This window comes from Panthera pardus, unplaced genomic scaffold (assembly GCF_024362965.1).
Source record: "Panthera pardus isolate Hobbes unplaced genomic scaffold, ASM2436296v1 HiC_scaffold_15, whole genome shotgun sequence".
In the NCBI taxonomy this organism is placed as follows: Eukaryota; Metazoa; Chordata; class Mammalia; order Carnivora; family Felidae; genus Panthera; species Panthera pardus.
In genome coordinates, this window is record NW_026526710.1 from 21,146,835 (window position 1) to 21,165,843 (window position 19,009).

The 19,009-nt window shown below is 46.5% G+C and overlaps 1 protein-coding gene across 9 annotated transcripts in view; it reads right to left on the reverse strand.

Annotated features, from left to right (window-relative positions):
- Nucleotides 1-2,536: 2,536 nt before the first annotated feature.
- The window catches only part of SGSM1 (small G protein signaling modulator 1), a 102,067-nt gene continuing 85,594 nt past the window's right edge, over nucleotides 2,537-19,009 (reverse strand). For 8 of the 9 annotated variants that reach the window (XM_053902235.1, XM_053902238.1, XM_053902234.1 and 5 more), the window contains 5 exons: nucleotides 18,214-18,296; nucleotides 12,557-12,666; nucleotides 11,807-11,903; nucleotides 10,238-10,405; nucleotides 2,537-4,745 (listed from right to left, as the gene is read on the reverse strand). In XM_053902235.1, coding sequence (XP_053758210.1) covers nucleotides 4,657-4,745; nucleotides 10,238-10,405; nucleotides 11,807-11,903; nucleotides 12,557-12,666; nucleotides 18,214-18,296 — 547 coding nt within the window. In that variant the 3' untranslated portion in view covers nucleotides 2,537-4,656. Of the gene's footprint in view, nucleotides 4,746-10,237; nucleotides 10,406-11,806; nucleotides 11,904-12,556; nucleotides 12,667-18,213; nucleotides 18,297-19,009 lie in introns of those variants that run through there. The other variant, XR_008422180.1, reaches the window with a different exon arrangement.

Consider the following 19,009-nt stretch of genomic DNA (forward strand, 5'->3'; position numbering starts at 1 on the left):
GTACAAGTGTGCAGGTGGGGCACAGACATGGTCAGAATCATGAAGGTGGGCTGCAGGTGACCTGAGTTGGAAATGCTATTAGGAAACGTGGGAGAAGATTCATTGGTCGATGGGCCTGATGTCTCTCAGACTTCAGAGCATCTGCTGGGAAGGAAGGTAATCGGAAGGGCTTCTTCCCACTGTCTTGACTGCACCCCCTCCTCTCCGGGACTCCAGGGACCTGGGGCCTGGGAGGGGCATGGGGAGGGCAAGAAGGAAGGAGAAACCAGATGCAGGAATGCCTGCCAGGCACTCCAAAATGGGATGGTTAGGACCTCCCAAACCCTGTGCATGAGAAGTGCCCACGGCCTCTCCCACAAGCCGAAGGGAGAAAGCTCTAGGTAAACAGCAAATGAAGCACGGCTTTAAAAGAACGTAACAGCCAGAAGGGCCTTCACGCTGCGGGTTTGTCAGGCTTATTCTGAGGAACGGCATCATCCGGGTAGAAACTGGACGAGACACCATCCAAATGTTCTTGGCTACAAGGAAAGGAGGCAGAGGGAGGAGAGGGGGGAAAGAGAAGAGAAGGAAGGGAGGATGGCGGGAGGAGGAGGAAAAGGATGACCGGAGTCCAGCCACCCCATGTTCCATAAACACAGAAACCAAGGCCACTTCCCCATCCCGCCACGGAGTCGTTAAAATATGCCTGGTGATCCACGACTCCTCTTTTCCCATCCATGCAACGCTCAAACGCACATACTTAGGAAGGCCTCTGCAACGACAAAAAAATATTCTCGTGAGATTTCTTTTCCCGTAACATACATCGTCAGTGACCGTAAGTCGACGGTGCCCGTAACCAGACATTCGTGCGCACAGAACTGGGGCGCTGTGCTGCCTGACTCCGGTGCGGCCAGGCAGTAGCTGTGAGCCCTGGTGGGACCCTCCGGGAGGACAGCCACATGTACCAAACTATGGCTGGAATTGGAGAAATGATACTGGGGAAGCTCTGCAGCAGTGTCGGGACATCGGATCCGGTCTTTGCCCTCAAAAGCTTCTCCCCCCCGGGGTCGCCTGGGTGGCTCAGTCGGCTGAGTGTCTGACTTCGGCTCAGGTCATGGTCTGGCAGTCCGGGGGTTTGAGCCCCGCATCGGGCTCTGGGCTGGCAGCTGGGAGCCTGGAGCCTGCTTCGGATTCTGTGTCTTCCTCTCTCTCTGCCCCACCCCCTCAAAAATAAATAAACATTAAAAAAAAAAAAAAAAAAGAAAAAAAGAAGCTTCCCCCAGGAAGGAGCAGACCTTCCTGCTAAGAAAGCCCCCATCCGAGCTGGCAAAGGACAAATCCCCACCCGCCCACTGCTGTGTGCCTTCAGACTTACCTCTGCTGGCAATCTTCTGAGAATGTGACGACCAGACTCACCCAGGCTGCCAATGCCACCTGCCAACTCTGTCTCTATTTTGCGGGCTTCTTTGGAAATCTAACTTTTTCTACATAAAACCTGGAATTCTCACAGGTGCTCATTAGGTTAAATCGAGTTTTGCTTCTGCAGCCAAAAGCTAGTTGTTTCCCTCTGACCCATGTTTAGAGGCTGCTGGGGGTGGACATCCATGAGAGGTCGCCATTGCCTGATGACTAAGGTTCTGAATGGTAGCCACTAGTTGGGACCGTGGAGGTCACGGGAGAGTAGTTGGGCATCTGTGGACACATTGGGGGTGAGAGCTGAGCAAGCTCAGTGGGTGTCAACTTACAGGTATGACCTCGAGTCAAATGGCTGACCATCTGGGGACCTTTCTTGTGTTGTGCCCTGGATCTGGGGGGATCAGGCAGGCCATTTGCAAAAGTGGCCTCAATTATTTCTGTGACGGTATCCATTCTCCTTTTCCATGTCCCTCTGCAAAGCCACCCACCAAATGGTGGAGTCTATTTTCCCTTCCTTTGAATCTGAGCTCAGCCATGTGACTTACCCTGAGCAACAGAACAGAGCAGAAATGACTTTATGCCAATTGCAAGCCTAGGTCTCAAAAGGCCTTGCATACTTCTGCTTGCTCTCTTGAAAAACTGCCACCATGGCCACATAAACAAGCCTGAGCTGGCCTGCCAGGGGATGAGAGACACATGGCCCGGTTTCCCCTACTCTCCTGGCCAACAGTCAGCCAACTGTTGGAAGCAGAATTGCCTCACTGGCCTTTGGCTGACCACAAACACATGAAGAAGTCCATCTCAGACCAGAAGAACCTCCCAGATGAATACGGCCCATAATGTCAACCCACAGAATTGCGAGCTAATAAATAAATGGCAGTGTGAGGCCACTAAGTGTTGGGGTGGTTTGTTACGTGGCATTATTCATGGTGACAGCTAACTGATACAAGGGGGTGAGAAGTGCTTCACCTGCCTTGCACCTCCTGGGGCAAGACCAGGCAGCTATCATGAGGCTCTGTCCCCATCTGGGTATGGGCCACTGGGGTGCGGCTGGGAGGACACAGTCTCCTAAAGGAAACCATTCTTCCCTACGCATTAAAAAATTCCCGAAACACAGAAATGAAAAAATAACCCATAGTCACACATTTCTCTGTTTATATATATTTTCTCTCTCTATAGACACAACTCTTCAGTAAACAGTTACAAGATATGTTGGCAACACTGAGAGAAGGAGGAGGGCACTCCACGGACAGAATGACTCCCACGCACTCGATTCCCGGACACAAGGACGCACGATGTACGGAGACCAAAATAAACACTGTAAGCTGAACAAATAGGAGTTGTTCCAAATCACAACCACGGACACTTCTCTGGAACACCACGAGAGAAGGCGGAGAAGAGATTGTGTGCTATACTTTGGGACTAGTCTGTCGAGAAAAATAAATCAGAATCGGAAGGTCTGGGACCCGGGTCTTGCTAAAATAATGTCCTCTGTAATGAAGAGCTGAGTGGCTAGGAAAACTTTGATCTGGATGTGTTTTCCTCATCTTGGGAAGGTGGGGGACCAGAGCCAGGAGGTGCAATTTTCACGGAGCACATTCTTCAGAGGCAAGGGACACTTAGGTCTCGTCTGTCCTGCTCAGGAGGCCCCATGTGGGGGGCTGGGGGGTTGGGATGCAGTTGAAGGCACTGGGGCCCAAGGGCGAGCCTTCACAAGCACGCAGGGTAGGGGTTCCTCCCCCTCCTGGTTTGCTCAGGACAGAGGACTAATGTACCCTCTCTGTGAATGCTTCCTTGTGCTTATGAGTCTCCTCCCCTCTCCAAAATTCTACCTTCCATTCTGGGGAGAAGCCTTCCAACCTGACTCTGTTTCTCCCATGTGTGTTCTCAGAAAAGAGCTGGCAGGACTGCTCTATCAAAGGACAGGTAGGCAGGGTGAACCAGCTGACTCGGGGTCTGTTTGTGACTGGCGACCCTTTGTGTGAAGACCCGGAGGGGACCGCTTCCAGACTCAGCCATCCATGTTCCGGGGGCCAGTTCATCAGCATATTTTCCAAGGAAAACACCCATCACAGTCTACTCTGGTGGACCTCTGCCTTCCTGTTCTTCCTTTGTCCTGAGTGATCAAAGGCACCTAGGGAAAAGCCAGCTTCCCCCACCTCCCTTGAAGTGGTGGCCACTCACACACACCTTCCAAACTTCTGGAGCATCAGACCCAAAGTGCAGGAGAGGCGAGATCTTCCCTAGGAGGTGAAGAAAGGGATGTGGACTCCACCCTGTCTGGAGGGCTTTGGGCGGGACCTCGGGCTAACTCACACCTACCACACTTCTCACTGTTCCGCCCTTCCGCCCTTCCCTCCCTCTCCGGGGAGCCTCTCAGGGAGAGGCTTTCTTGAAAAGAAGGAAAGAAGTCTCTCCTGGGGTCAGGTGGAGGAGAAAAAAAATGAGAGACCACAACAAACAGAATCCAAGTCCCGAGAGAGATGTGGACTCCTGTGTGCCTTTTCTAAGTGGGAGAAAGCCTCAGGAGCAGGTGGTTAAACAAAAGGGGGGGAAAGAGATACACTTGCAGCCCCTCCTCTATGCCACTGGTTCTCAAGTGGGGACATGTGGCAAGATCTGCAAACCCTTCGGGTTGTCACAGCTGGGTTGGGGAGGGGGCGCTACTGGCATCTTGCAGGCAGAGGCCAGCGATGCTGCTTACCTTTCAACAATGCACAGGACGACCCCTCTCAGAAGACGGTTCACCCAGCACCACGTCAACAGCGCCGAGGGAGGTGCAGAAACTCTGCTCCAAGCCTGCCTGCCGGCCATGTTCTGGAACATCTCCAGAGGCCCCTTTCAGAGTATAGAGGTAGCCCCACAGACCTCTCCTACACTAGTTCCCCAAGAAAAACTCCTTCCCCAAGTCTCCCCTGACTGAACAGTTTGGAGGGGTTGGGACAGAATAAGAGAGAGGCAACCATTCTGGAGACCACAAACGAAACTGTTCCCTCCATCCACTGACGTACCCCAACTCCCACAAGGGAGAAATCCCAGACTTGGACAATCTTTGGTCAAACAGGAAAACGTAAGGCTGAACTCAAGGGGCAAACCCTCGACCCCACCTGCCTGGCGGCCAAAGTTGGGGCAGTTTCTCTCTGCACAGAAGTCCATGCTCATGAACAGACACCAGGACCTCGCTCCCGGGGCAGCCGGGAGGAAAAGCAGGCTGGACAGGTGGGTGGCGGCACGGCTGACAGGGCCGGGGTGAGGTGGCCCTCACTTGTTCTCAATCAGAGTCTGCACCTTGTACACGAGGTCCCGGGCCAGCTTCAGGACGTGTTTGGTGTTGTGCCGCTCAGCCATTTCTGAAAGAGCAGAAGGCAAAAATCTCATGAGCCTCCTTCTGTGTCCATCCTTAGGTCACTTGCAGCTTCTAGAAGGGAGGAGGGGAGTTGTCCCTGGGGCATCCTCCTCCTCCTCATCTGGCATCATCTCCAGAGGAGTTCCAGAAGCAGACACTTTGGAGAAGGCCTGCACCTCTGGGCCCTCGTTTCCTCATCTGTAAAATGGGGACTGCAATAGCATCTACTTCACAAGGCTGCCGTGAGATCAAACGACATGATGTTGGCTCACAGTGCTTGAAAAGAGTTACATCTTCCCACTCGCCTTGCCTCGTATAAACATGATGACTGGGAACCTTTTGAGAAAACCATGCTGGGCACATTGCAGGTGTTAAAAGATACAAAAGAAGGAAGCAACAGGAGAGGGGGGAGCAAAAAAAAAAATTTTTATTAAGTGCCACATAAATACCTAGGAATAAACCTAACCAAAGATGTCAAAGATCTGTATGCTGAAAACTATAGAAAGGAAACTGAAGAAGATACAAAGAAATGGAAAAACATTCCGTGCTCATGGGTTGGAAGAATAAATATTGTTAAAATGTCAATACTACCCAAAGCAATCTACACATTGAATGCAATCCCAATCAAAATTGCACCAGCATTCTTCTCGAAGCTAGAACAAGCAATCCTAAAATTTGTATGGAACCACGAAAGACCCCAAATAGCCAAAGTAATATTTAAAAAAAAATTTTTTTTTTAGTCTTTATTATTCATTTTTGAGAGAGAGAGACAGTATGAGCAGGGGAGGGGCAGAGAGAGAGGGAGACACAGAATCCGAAGCAGGATCCAGGCTCCAAGCTGGTAGCACAGAGCCCAACGCAGGGCTCGAACCCATGAACCGTGACATCATGACCTGAGCCGAAGTCGGACGCTTAACCGACTGAACCACCCAGACACCCCTAAAGTAATATTGAAGAAGAAGACCAAAGCGGGAGGCATCACAATCCCAGACTTTAGCCTCTACTACAAAGCTGTAATCATCAAGACAGTATGGTATTGGCACGAAAACAGACACATAGACCAATGGAATAGAACAGAGACTCCAGAATTGGACCCACAAATGTATGGCCAACTCATCTTTGACAAAGCAGGAAAGAATATCCAATGGAAAAAAGACAGTCTCTTTAACAAATGGTGCTGGGAGAACTGGACAGCAACATGCAGAAGAATGAAACTAGAGAACTGCCTTACACCATTCACAAAAATAAACTCAACATGGATGAAGGACCTGACTGTGAGACAGGAAACCATCAAAACCCTAGAGGAGAAAGCAGGAAAAGACCTCTTTGACCTCAGCCGCAGCAATTTCGTACTTGACACATCTCCAAAGGCAAGGGAATTAAAAGCAAAAATGAACTACTGGGACCTCATCAAGATAAAAAGCTTCTGCACTGTAAAGGAAACAATCAACAAAACTAAAAGGCAACCGATGGAATGGGAAAAGATATTTGCAAGTGACATATCAGATAAAGGGCTAGTATCCAAAATCTATAAGGAACTCACCAAACTCCACACCTGAAAAACAAATAATCCCATGAAGAAAATGGGCAGAAGTCATGAATAGACACTTTTCTAAAGAAGACATCCAGATGGCTAACAGGCACATGAAAAGATGCTCAACGCCACTCCTCATCAGGGAAATACAAATCAAACCACACTGAGATACCACTTCACACCAATCAGAGTGGCTAAAATAAACAAATCAGGAGACTATAGATGCTGGAGAGGATGTGGGGAAATGGGAATCCTCTTGCACTGTTGGTGGGAATGCAAACTGGTGCAGCCGCTCTGGAAAACAGTGTGGAGGTTCCTCAAAAAATTAAAAATAGAATTACGCTATGACCCAGCAATAGCACTGCTAGGAATTTACCCAAGGGATACAGGAGTGCTGATGCATAGGGGCACTTGCACCCCAATGTTTACAGCAGCACTCTCAACAATATCCAAATTATGGGAAGAGCCTAAATGTCCATCAACTGACGACTGGATTTATATATACAATGGAATACTACTTGGCAATGAGAAAGAATGAAATCTGGCCATTTGTAGCAACATGGATGGAACTGGAGAGGGTTATTCTAAGTGAAATAAGTCATACAGAGAAAGACAGATACCATATGTTTTCACTCATATGCGGATCCTGAGAAACTTAACAGAAGACCAGGGGGAAGGAGAAGGGGGAAAAAAAGTTACAGAGAGAGAGGGAGGCAAACCATAAGAAACTTAAATACTGAGAACAAACTGAGGGTTGATGGGGGGTGTGGGAGAGGGGAGGGTGGGTGATGGGCATTGAAGAGGGCACCTGTTGTGATGAGCACTGGGTGTTTTATGGAAACCAGTTTGACAATAAATTATATATATATATATATATATATACACACACACATATTTATAAAAGTGGAAATGCCTAGTGACTTTGACAATACTATACTTATACTATATTAAATATTATATATTGTATGCTAAATGCTAAATAAAAACGTAGCCAATACTAAATACATAAATAAATAAATAAATAAATAAATAAATAAATAAATAAATAGCGAGCCACATAAAATGATCGGATCTTGAAAGCGGAATAATCCTAAACCTAGACGTTTATCATAAAGAAATCATTTATTGGATTGGGGCGCCTGGGTGGCTCAGTCAGTTGAGCGTCCAACTCTCGGTTTTGGTTCAGATCATGATCTCACAGTTCATGAGTTCAAGCCCTGCATCAGGCTCTGTGCTCACAGTGCGGACCCTGCTTGGGTTTCTCTCTCTCCTCCTCTCTCTACCCCTCCCTGCGTGCACACATACACACACACACACACACACACACACACACACACACACACACTCTTTCTCTCTCAAAATAAGCAAATAAAACTTAAAAAAAAAAAATTATTTACTGGATGAAAAAAAAAAGGGCCTTAAGACCATGGTTCCCAAACTGGCTACCAAGGTACCCCAGGGTGCCACTTCTATAAGTTGTGAGGGAAACATACTGATATTCCGTATCTGTTCAACACCACATAAACTGGTAGCATCAGGGAGGTCACACATTGCCCTACATGCCTATCAATGACTTCATATCTTTGTAACGCTAGGTTTTCTGCAAGCAGTTAAGCAAGTTTGAGAAAAAGCAAAAACCATGAGAAAATCACTGTGAAACAGGAAATACATGAAGGTGAGGGTGTCTAATCTGGTTTCAGTGTTTGAGAAGCTGTGCAATGCCGAACAGGTGCACATATCCCATTAATTGTTGTGCTTATTTAAGAATGACATAAAGAGGCGCCTGGGTGGCTCAGTCGGTTGAGCATCTGACTCTTGGGTTTCTTTCGGCTCAGGTCATGATACCAGTTTCGTGAGTTTGAGCCCTGCGTCTGGCTCTGCACTGACAGCACGGAGCCTGCTTTGGAATCTCCCTCTCTCCTTGCCCCTCTCATACTCGTGGTGTCTCTGTCTCCCTCAAAAATAAATAAATAAACTTACAAAAAAAGAGAATGACATAAAGATATTATTTTCTTTGGACCAACAGGTATCATTTTTGCAAACAGCTGCTAAGTTGTTGGGATATAAATAGTTATCAAGTGGTTTGGATCTAACTACTTGCTAAATGGAACTTTTGGCCTGGGGTGCTGTGAAAATTTTACAGAGGCAAAAAGGGCACTTTGTTTTCTCAATCACACCCTCAAACTGAAAACAATCTAGCTACCCAGCAATAGGGACGGTTCCTTATGTTGCAGACAGTCGCTATAGGTACGCTCTACAGCCTTAAAAAAATGATTAAATGGAAGACACTTGTTAAAGTATTAAACGAGGGGCCCCTGGGTGGCTCAGTCGGTTAAGTGCCCGACTTCTGCTCAGGTCATGATCTTGTGGTTCGTGAATTCGAGCCCCGCGTCGGGCTCTGTGCTGACAGCTTGGAGCCTGGAACCTGCTTCTGATTCTGTCTCCCTCTCTCTCTGGCCCTTCCCCTCTTGAGCTCTGTCTCTCTCTCTCTCTCTCTCTCTCAAAAATAAGTAAACATTAAAAAAATTTAGAAATTTAAAGTATTAAGTGGAAAAAATGGGATACAATTGGATTCTGTGATGGTAACAAATACATGACTGGAAAAGATGAGAGGGGAAAAAAAGGTTTTCTATTGAATCCACTAAATGCCATGTGGTTTCTTGGGTTGGAAAATGTTGCAGCAGAAAAAGGGCATCAGGTGAAATCAAAGTCTGTAGTTTCGTTAATAGTAATGTACCGATGTTAATTTCTTAGTTGTGAGAAAAGTTCTAGGACCAGGCAACGCAGAGACCGAGGGGTGGCTGAGTGAAGGAGGGCAGGAATTCTTTGTACTATATCTGCTACTTCTCTGTAAATCTACAGTTATTCCAAAATAAAAAGCTTATTAAAGAAAAATCATGTTTCTGGGGTAAGGTCAAAGGTGGCTTTTTTTTCCTTCCTTCTTTTGCTTCAGGTTTTAAAAAATTAAAAATTTTTTTAATCTTTAAGAAGGCTCCACGTCCAATGTGGAGCTGGGACTCATGACCCTGAGATCAAGAGTCTCATGCTCTACCGACTGAGCCAGCCAGGCGCCCTCCCTCTTTAAAAAAATTTTTTTTGTCTTAAAACATTAAAAAAATATTTTTTAATGTTTGGTTTTGAGAGAGAGAGAGAGAGAGAGAGAGAGAGAGAGAGAGAGAGATCGACCAAGCGGGGAAAGGGCAGAGAGAGAGAGAGACTCAGAATCTGAAGCAGGCTCCAAGCTGTCAGCACAGAGCCTGATGTGGGGCTCGAACTCACAAACCCCAAGATCATGACCTGAGCTGAAGTCAAATACTTAACTGACTAAGCCACCCAGGCACCCCTTATTCTTAAAAAAATTCTAAATAGTGATAACAGTAGCAATAGCTTCTAGCTATGGGGCCCCTCATATGAGCTGGGTATCATGTGATAGGCTTTATCCATGTTCTCATTTAATTGTCCAAACATCTCTGTGAGGGAGGTGTTAGTAGCATTCTACCTCAAGGAATCTGAAGCCCAGAGACATATAAAGTCAGTGGCCCAAAGTCACACAGCACCCGAGTGGCTGGGATCAGAATCCATTATCTGTCTGATTTCAATGACTGTGCCCTTCTCATGCCACTTCAAATGCCTTCCCATGCCTGCTTTTGTGCATATCAACCCTCCGAAGAAGACGCTCTTATTCCATTTTACAGATGAAGAAGCAGATGGGAAACGGCTTATCTGTGGGCATAGCTGGCTGGTGGGAGAGCCAGGGTTTGCCCCTGAGCGTTATTTCAACTTCATGCTCCTTCTGCTAGATTCTTGAGAAAAATGCATTCTCAGTGTTACAAGATGTCAACCCTCCATTTGGAAATAGACATAAGAAGTGGGCGGAACCCCCCTATATCCCCTCCGAGGCCCCACGAAGGGGCCTGTCAGAAGCCCGCACCCCTCAGATGACACCGTAGTCATGTGGGTACCGTTAAAGAATTTGATGATGTCTGTGAAATCCATATTGTTCTCCAAGATGATGTCACGGTAGACCTCCACCAGAGCCAGCGCGATGAACAGGACGTAGTGGGCGGACGAGACGTGCTTGGCTGCCCAGATGGTCTCCCAGACAGAGAAGACGTCATCGTAGACAAGTTCTGCGTGAGACACCAGTACGCACATGCGTGGGGAGAGGGTCAGCCACAGAGCTCACGGTGCTGCCCTCCCTCTGGGAAAATCCCAGGCCAGCTGTGTCCTTCCTTCACTTCTGTCCTAGCACTGCAGAGAGCAGGCAGAACTCAGGTCAGGAGGTAGGAGACCCAGACTCTGTCATTTGACCGTCGGAAGCCTCCGTTTTCCCCATCTGTAGAGGAGGTTGTGCAGACTAGGGGGGATGTAAGTTTCCAGCTTCTGGAAAGGGAGGAACCCGGCATAATCAGGTCTGATTTACACCGACCTGTCCCTGCCCTTTGACTAGCATCCCCTTTTTCTCCCTGCACCTTGTATCTCCTTAGCACCCAGGAGGGTATTCTCTTGCCCCTGTACAAATGCGGAGCTGGCTGTTGTCTCTGGGGCTAGTCAAGAAACTGGAGAGAGCAATGGTTGAGAGCAAGGCTTCGTATGTCCACTAAACTCAGTCTGAATCCAGCCCCACCACTTGCTGGCAAGGTGACCTTGGGCTACCCCAAGGCTCTACCAAGAGCCTCTCTCTCTCCTCCTCTGTACGTGGGGGGAGGCTTGCAAAGATAATACATACAAATGGCTCAGCACACACTGCCCGGCGCGTTAAAAACGCCTTCCCGCAGGGTAGATACTCTTATGAGCATCACTCTGACTCTGCACAATAGCAGTGTGCTGTGCTCCACGTCATTTCCAAGTCACATGTGCACCATGCTGCGTGAGCTTCGGGGCACCTTGTCTCTGAAAGGTGGCAGAATAGAATGGAAAGGAACTAACTGGGCTTGGGGGCTAGACAGAGGCGGCCTAAGATCCTGGCTCTGCCGGTCCTACCTCTGAATTCGATTTTCAGCCTTGGCTTCCCCATCTGTAAAATGGGGACTGTCATGTGGCGGGGTCCCCTCCCTAAGGAAGGACAAAAAAACCTCAAGGTAATCTGGCTAATGTGTGTACATGACAACATCCCTCACGACCTTGTGACATGAGATCCCTTAATCGGACCGCATGTTTGTGTGTTCCCACGTATGGGAGACACAGAGGTGAAACATATATAAAAAAAACTACGCCACGTGGCGTTCGAGGCTCGGTTATTTGGGTATGAACCCAACTGAGCGGTGCCGGCGGGAATAAAGCTGCTTCCTGGAAAGAAAAGCCTGGGTGTCATGACTCTCTGTGCGAGAATCCTGCTCCAGTAACAACACCTACTGTGCGGTGTCACTGTGAAAGAAGGCAGGCGAGCCAACAGTCACAGCGCGGTAAGTGGGTGTTACTCTCTTCCTTTGGCTCTGCTGCAACACCCCTGCCCTCGCCTCCTCGGTACCTGTTCCCTGAGGGTCTGCTGCCGAGACTCTGGGAACAAGACCCCAGTTTGAAGTCCGTACCTCGCTTGAAATCCAGCAGGAACCAGCGGTAGCAGAAGTAGAAGTGAGTGTAGTCCCCGTTCTGATGCATCAACTCAAAGAGCTCGGAGTCCAGAATCTGCCAGCGGGAGAAAAGGTTGGCATCAGCCTCCCGGCAAGAGGCTGGGCCAGAGGGGACAGAATGAGGGCACAACCTCATACCGGACCCCACTACAGCCCCTACAACCAGGTGGAGCTAAAAAACGGGCAGAAGATTTGAAGTGAAAATCAACCCAGCTCAAGTCAACCCCAGTGACTTCTCTAAAGACCTGCAAGTAAAGATCCACAAAGCACATGACAGATGCTCAGTGGGATGAGTCAGGAAAATGCGAATCTAAACCGTAATGAGACAGCACTGCACACGCGCTAGGATGGCAAGAACCAAAATGATGGAGAACCAAGTGTCAGTGAGGAAGGAGAGAAGCTGGGTCTCCGGCACGTGGCCGGTGGGAACGTAACACGGCGCAGGTGTCACCTCACTCCTGAGTGTATCACCAAGAGAAATGAAAACATCTGTCCACATAAAAACCTGTAAGCGAATCTTCCCAGCAGCACAATCCACGAGAGCCAAAAAGTGGAAACCACCCAAATGTCCACGAATGAACGACGGGATGAACAAAATGGAATGAACTGGCTTGTGCTGCATTACACGAAGTGTGGCTCTGAAGTTGATTTGGGGTCCATCAGGCTGAGCTGGAATAAGTTATACTGTTGAACGGGACTGGGTCAAACCTGGATCAGCGACCTCATGTTGGCAAAGTGCGTGTCCATGGCGCCCCCATGGGGAAAGTTCTGGTTCATCCTCTTCATGAGCTCCGTGAAGCAGCTGAAGGCCAGGGCCTCTGGGGAAAGAGCACATCAGAAACGGCCAATGCTGCCACTGCCCAAGGAACCCCAAGCTCCCAAGGTGATCCCAAGGTCGAAGGCTCCAAGCTGGTTCTTGAAACCCACAGCTGAAGGAGAAACACAGAGACGATGGAGTGTTGGCGTACTGCACTTCAGGGGATGTTCTGCAATCTAAATACATACTTCCCTCCGTGGAGGGGTTGAAATGCCTTTCTTTTAGGAAATAGTGGTGATACCAGTTTCCAACTGGTACCATCTGCGATCTCTTTCCTTCAACTCTGCATTCTATTCCTTCTTCTAGAACTTTATGAAGGGAATAATCAAGTATGTATTTTTTATCTGTAGTGTCTTCCACTCAGTATATATACTTAAAAAAATTTTTTTTTAATGTTTATTTATTTTTAACAGAGAGAGAGAGCATGAGCAGAGGAGGGGCAGACAGGGAGGGAGAAACAGAATCGGAAGCAGGCTCCAGGCTCTGAGCTGTCAGCACAGAGCCCGACGCGGGGCTTGAACTCACAGACCGCGAGATCACGACCTGAGCCGAAGTCGGACGCTCAACTGACTGAGCCACCCAGGCGCCCCAGTATATATACTTTTAGATGCTTTAGTGTATTAGTTCATGCATGTGTATTGCTGACTGGTATTCCATTGTATGACTAGAGCACAATTTATCTATTCTTTTCTTGTTGGACATTTACATTATTTAGTTTGGGGGTTTTATGGATGTTAAGCTCAATGCACATTTAATGTATAAAAAAATAAAAGAAAATAATTAAAGATCCCTAATTTGCTCTAATAAAAAGTTGATGATGTTTTCTTGGTCCCCAAACTTTTTTTTTTCTTTTTCAAAATTCTACCAGTTCATGAAATTCTCAAGTCTGGGAATCACTGGATTAAGACAGCAATTGTCAATACTGGAAAGGCGCTGACAGGCATTATGCAGAGAAAGAGTCCAATAACTCTGGGAAATGCTAGAGAGTGACTACATATATTGAAAAGTAAAGGCTCTGAGAAGTCCTGCAATAAAGAAACCTGTTTCTTATCATTTATGAGCCAGCGTTTAGAAAACTTTATTTGAAAATGATACCTTTTTTTTTCTTTTAATACCTGGTAACTCTGGAGAAAGTTACACTAGACTGGAAGGTTTCCCAAGGCACAGTAAGACCTCATTCATTTTTAAAAACACTCTATTTTTCACGGGTGCCTGGGTGGCTCAATTGGTTAGGTGTCCGAATTCGGCTCAGGTCATGATCTCATGGTTCATGGGTTTGAGCCCTGTGTCGGGCTCTATGCTGACAGCTCAGAGCCTGGAGCCTGCTTTGGATTCTGTGTCTCCCTCTCTCTCTTCCCCTCCCCTGCTCGTGCTCTCTCTCTTAAAAATAAATAAACATTAAAAAAAAAATTTTTTTAATAAAAAGACTTGATTTTTTTAGAACAGTTTTAGACTTCTAGAAAAGTTGAGAAAGGAGTAGGGAAAATTTTTGTATACTACATTTGTTACAATTAACAACCCGCTGATGATACATTATTAACTAAACTCCATAATTTTATTTGTTTATTTTCTGTTCCAAGAACCCAACCAGGATAACACATTACACACAGGTGTTATCTCTCCTGGGGCTCCTTTCGGGTATAGAAAGGCTTTCCTTGTTTGTGATGACCTTGGCAGTTGTGAGAGTGGTTGTCACATATTCTAAGGGATGCTTCTCTACTGGAATTTGTTGGATGTTGTTCTCACGATGATACTGGCTTTTGGGGTTATTGAGCGAAAGACCACGTGGGTAACGTGCCATTTTAAACACATCATGTCAAGGGCACCTGTTATCCACATGATTTATGACTGTTAATGGTGATTTCGGTCACCTGGCTGACGCAGTGTTAGGTCTCTCCACCACAGTTTCCCTCCTGCCCGCACTGCCTTCTATGCTGAACTTTTTGGAAGGAAGTCACTGTGCACAACCCACGTCTAAGGACTAGGGAGTTATACTGCCCATTTATTTAACAGTCTTATTGAGATGTACATCGCATAAAATCCACCATTTCAAATGTACAGCTCAGGTTTTTAGCATGTTCACAGAATTGTGCAACCATCATCTGTAAGGTGGGAACGCTTCCATCACCCCCAAAAGACACCTGCACACATCAGCAGTCATGGCCCATCTCCCCCCCCCCCCGCCCCGCCCGCTCCCTGCCCCTGTCAACCATTAGTCTATTTTGCCTCTACAGATTTGCCTCTTCTGGACATTTCAAATAAATGGAACCATATGCTATGTGGCCTTTTGTGTCTGGCTTTTTTCACTTAGCAGAGCCTCTTTGAGGTTTCGCACTATAGCAAGTGTCAAATCGTTCTTTTTTTTGCCAAATCGTTCTTTTTTTTTTTATCATTGCAGGGCTATACCACATTTTGGTTACGCATGCATCCACTGATGAACACTTGGGTTGTTTCCACTTTGGGGCGATTGTGAGTAACGCTGCTGTGCACATGCTCACACAGAGTGTTTGTGCGAACACTGCATTTTCATTTCTCTTGGGGATACACTTAGGAACCAAACTGCTGGGTCATCCAGTAACTCCACCTTTAACATTATGCAGAACTGCCAGTCTGCTTTGAAAGTCTCAGAGACAATGTCTTCATATTGTTACTAACACTTGATATTTTCCATTGTTTTCATTCGAGCCATTTAGTGGGCGTGAAGTGGAATCTCATTGTGGTTCTAATCTGCATTTCCCTACCGAGTAAAGATGTTGAGCATCTTTGAATATGCTTACTGGCTACATGTATGTCTTTCATTCTGTTGAGAAATATCTAGTCAAACCTTTTGCTCATTTTTAATTGGGTTATTTATCTTTTCATTATTGAATTGTAAAAGCGCTTTACATATTTTTATTAACTGATTGATTGATTGACTGATTTATATAGCACGAGTGGGGGAGGGAGAGGGAGGCTCCACACCCAGCCCGGAGCCCGACATAGGGCTCCATTTCACGACCATGAGAGCATGACTTGAGCCAAAATCGAGACTCAGGCTTAACCGACTGAGCCACCCGGGTGCCCCCCTTTACATATTTTGGATATAAGTCCCCTGTATGATGTATGTGATTTGCAAGTATTTTCTTCCATTCTTTGGGCTCTCTTCATTTTCCTGACGGTGCCCTTTGAAGCACAACAGTTTTAAATTCTGTTCAAGTCCAATTCCGTTTTAATTTTGTCACTTTATTCTTTTGGTGTCATATCTAAGAAACCATTGCTTAAAACCCAAGGACACAAACCCAAGGTCACAAAGATGTACGCCTATGTTTTCTTATAATTTTGTAGTTTTCATTCTTATATTTAGGTCTATGATCTATTTTTTAATGTTTATTTATTTTTATGAGAGAGAGGGACCGAGTGTGAGTTGGGGAAGGGCAGAGAGAGAGGGAGACACAGAATCGGAAGCAGGCTCCAGGCTCCGAGCTGTCAGCACAGAGCCCGACGAGGGGCTTGAACTCACGAGCCATGAGATCATGACCTAAGCCAAAGTCGGTGCTCAACCGACTGAGCCACCCAGGCACTCCAGAAATGCTTATTTCTGGACTGCCAATTCTATTCTACTGGTCCACATGTCTATCCCTGTGGGACTACCACACTCTCTTTATTACTGTAACTTTGTAATAGGGTTTGAAATTGGGAACTGTGTGTCCCCTAATACCTTCTCCTTTTTCAAAATTGGTTTTGCTACTCCTGGTCCCCTGCATTTTCAAATGAGTTTTAGGGTCAGCTTGCCCATTTGTGCAAAAACTGCAACTGGGATGCTGATAGGGATCACACCGAATCCAGATCAATTTGGAAAGCACTCTGCCACCTTAACAGTACTAAGTCTCCCGACTCACCAACATGAGGTGTGTTTCCATTTATTTAGATCTTCAATTTTTTTTTAAACAATGTTCTACAGTTTTGGTATACAGGCATACCTCATTTTATTGCACTTTCCAGATACTGCATTTTTTACAAATTGACGGTTTGTGGCAACCCTGCATTGAGAAAGTCCATCGGCGTCATTTTCCAAACAGTATTTGCTCACTTTGGGTCTCTGTTTCACATTTTGATAATTCTTGCAACGTTTCAAGCTTTTTCATTATTGTATTTGTTATGATGATCTGTAACCAGTGATTATGACTTGCCGAAAGCTCAGATGACGGCTACCATTTTTTAGCAATAAAGGATTTTTAAATTAAGGCATGAACATTATTTTTCTAGGCATAATGCTATTGCATACTTAACGGACTACAGGGTAGTGTAGTCGTGACTTGTACATGCACTCAGAAACCAAAAACTTCATTTGACTCGCTTTATCCAGCAGTCTGGAATTGAACCTGCAAAGCTTCCACTTCTTCTGTTCAATTTATTCGTAAGGGTCTTCCTTTAGATAGTATTACAAATGTAAATGCCTTCCTAATTTTGTTTTTGCATTGTTCAATGCAAATGTATAGACATACAAACGACTTTTGTATACATATCTTGTATCTTGCAACCTTGCTGAACTTGTTTATTAGCTCTAAGATTATTTTTTATACCTTAGGATTATCTGTTTATAAAAATCAGATCCTCTGCAAGTAGAGATAGTTTTACTTCCTTTCCAGTATGGCTACCTTTTATTTCTTTTGCTTCCCTAATTGTCCTCTCTACAACCTTTTGTGGCAAAAGTGGACATCTGTGTCTTATCTGTGACCTTGGGGGAAAGCATTCAGTTTCTCACCATTGAGTATGAACAAGCTGTAGGATTTCCTTGGGTGCCTTTTATCGTGCTCAGGAAATTTCCTTCGATTCCTAGTTTGTGGAGAGTTTTTAACGTGAAAGGGTGTCGGATTTGGTCAAATGCCATTTCTTTGTCAACTAAGATGATTGTGTCATTTTCGTCCTTTATTCTATTAATTTGGTGAATTATACTGATTGATTTTCATTCATTGAACCAGTCTTGTTTTCCTGGGATAAATCCCATTTGGTTATGGTATATAGTCTTTTTCTAGATCTTGCTGGATTCAGTTTGCTAGTGTTTCGTTGAGGGTTTTTGTCTTTATATTCATCAAGGACATCACTCAGTAATTTTCTTTTCTTGTGATATCTTTGTCTGATATTAGTATCAAGGTACCAATGGGTCTTCATGTAAGGACTGGCCTTATAGAATGAGTTCCCTCCTATTCTGTTTTTTTGGAAGAGCTTGTGGAGAACTGGTATTAATTCTTCTTTAAGTGTTTGGTAGAATTCACCAGTGAAGACATCTGGGCGTGGGTTTTTCTTTGCTCCCCTTCATGTCTGTGCAATCAGTGGCTAGCAAAGGCCTGGCTGGCTGTCGGGCACCTGGTGATAAGTGTGGACTAACATGGAACAACAAGCCTTTCTATTTCCCTAGGACCTTGATGCATTCACCAGAGTCACAAAGTAAGGTTAAACCCCTCCTTTGCAGTGGGAGTCACAAAGTAAGGTTAAACCCCTCCTCCGCAGTGGGAAGGAAAGTGCACCCCTGGCCTTGGGGTGGCGGGGGGTGGGGGGACATACTCACCGTCATCCAGGATGACCAGCAGTGGAGCCAGGAGGTCACACATGCCCTGGACATAGCCGATCTCAATGTGCTGCCAGATGTAGCTACAAGAGAGAGACGATGGGCCTGAGGATGGCACTTACGACCTCTCTCTCTCCAACCCCCCTGTCCTCTTCCTCCTTCCTGCCACAGCCCCCCATTACTACCTGGACCGCTCACTCCCTCGGCTCCTGCCTCCACCCCTTCCCCAGTCCCACTCTCTTCAAACATCCTATTCTCAGCCACCAGGACGGCCTTCCTAAAGCCCAGCTCCAAGAGGCCACCACATCCTCACAAGCTGCCCACTGCGAGACAACGTGCAAACGCCTTCCCTGGGCATGTAAGGCACTCACTGTCTTCACCGCATCTTCACAGCCCCACCATCGCCTCCCAGTACTTCTTCCTTTCTGGCACACACTCACACCCCGGTGTCTGACCCTAGCACTTCTGTGCCTGGAGTTCCCAACTGCCCTCGAATAACAGTAACTACTGTTTACTGGGCATGTACTGTATGCTCAGCCACTAAACATATACTGCGCCACGAAATTCTCAAAATAATCACACGCAGAAGGTCCTGGCATATCCCATTTCACAGATGAGGAGACTGAGGTACAGAGAGAGAAGCGACATGCGTAGTGTCATACACCCAAGAATACATGGCAAGGGCAGGATCTGAGCCCAGGTGGCCTTACCACAGGGTACGTGTATGCCGGGTGGTTTGTTCAGTCTCTCCTAATTTTGCCAAGGGCCATCTTGCATGTCCCCGCCTCCGTGTGGG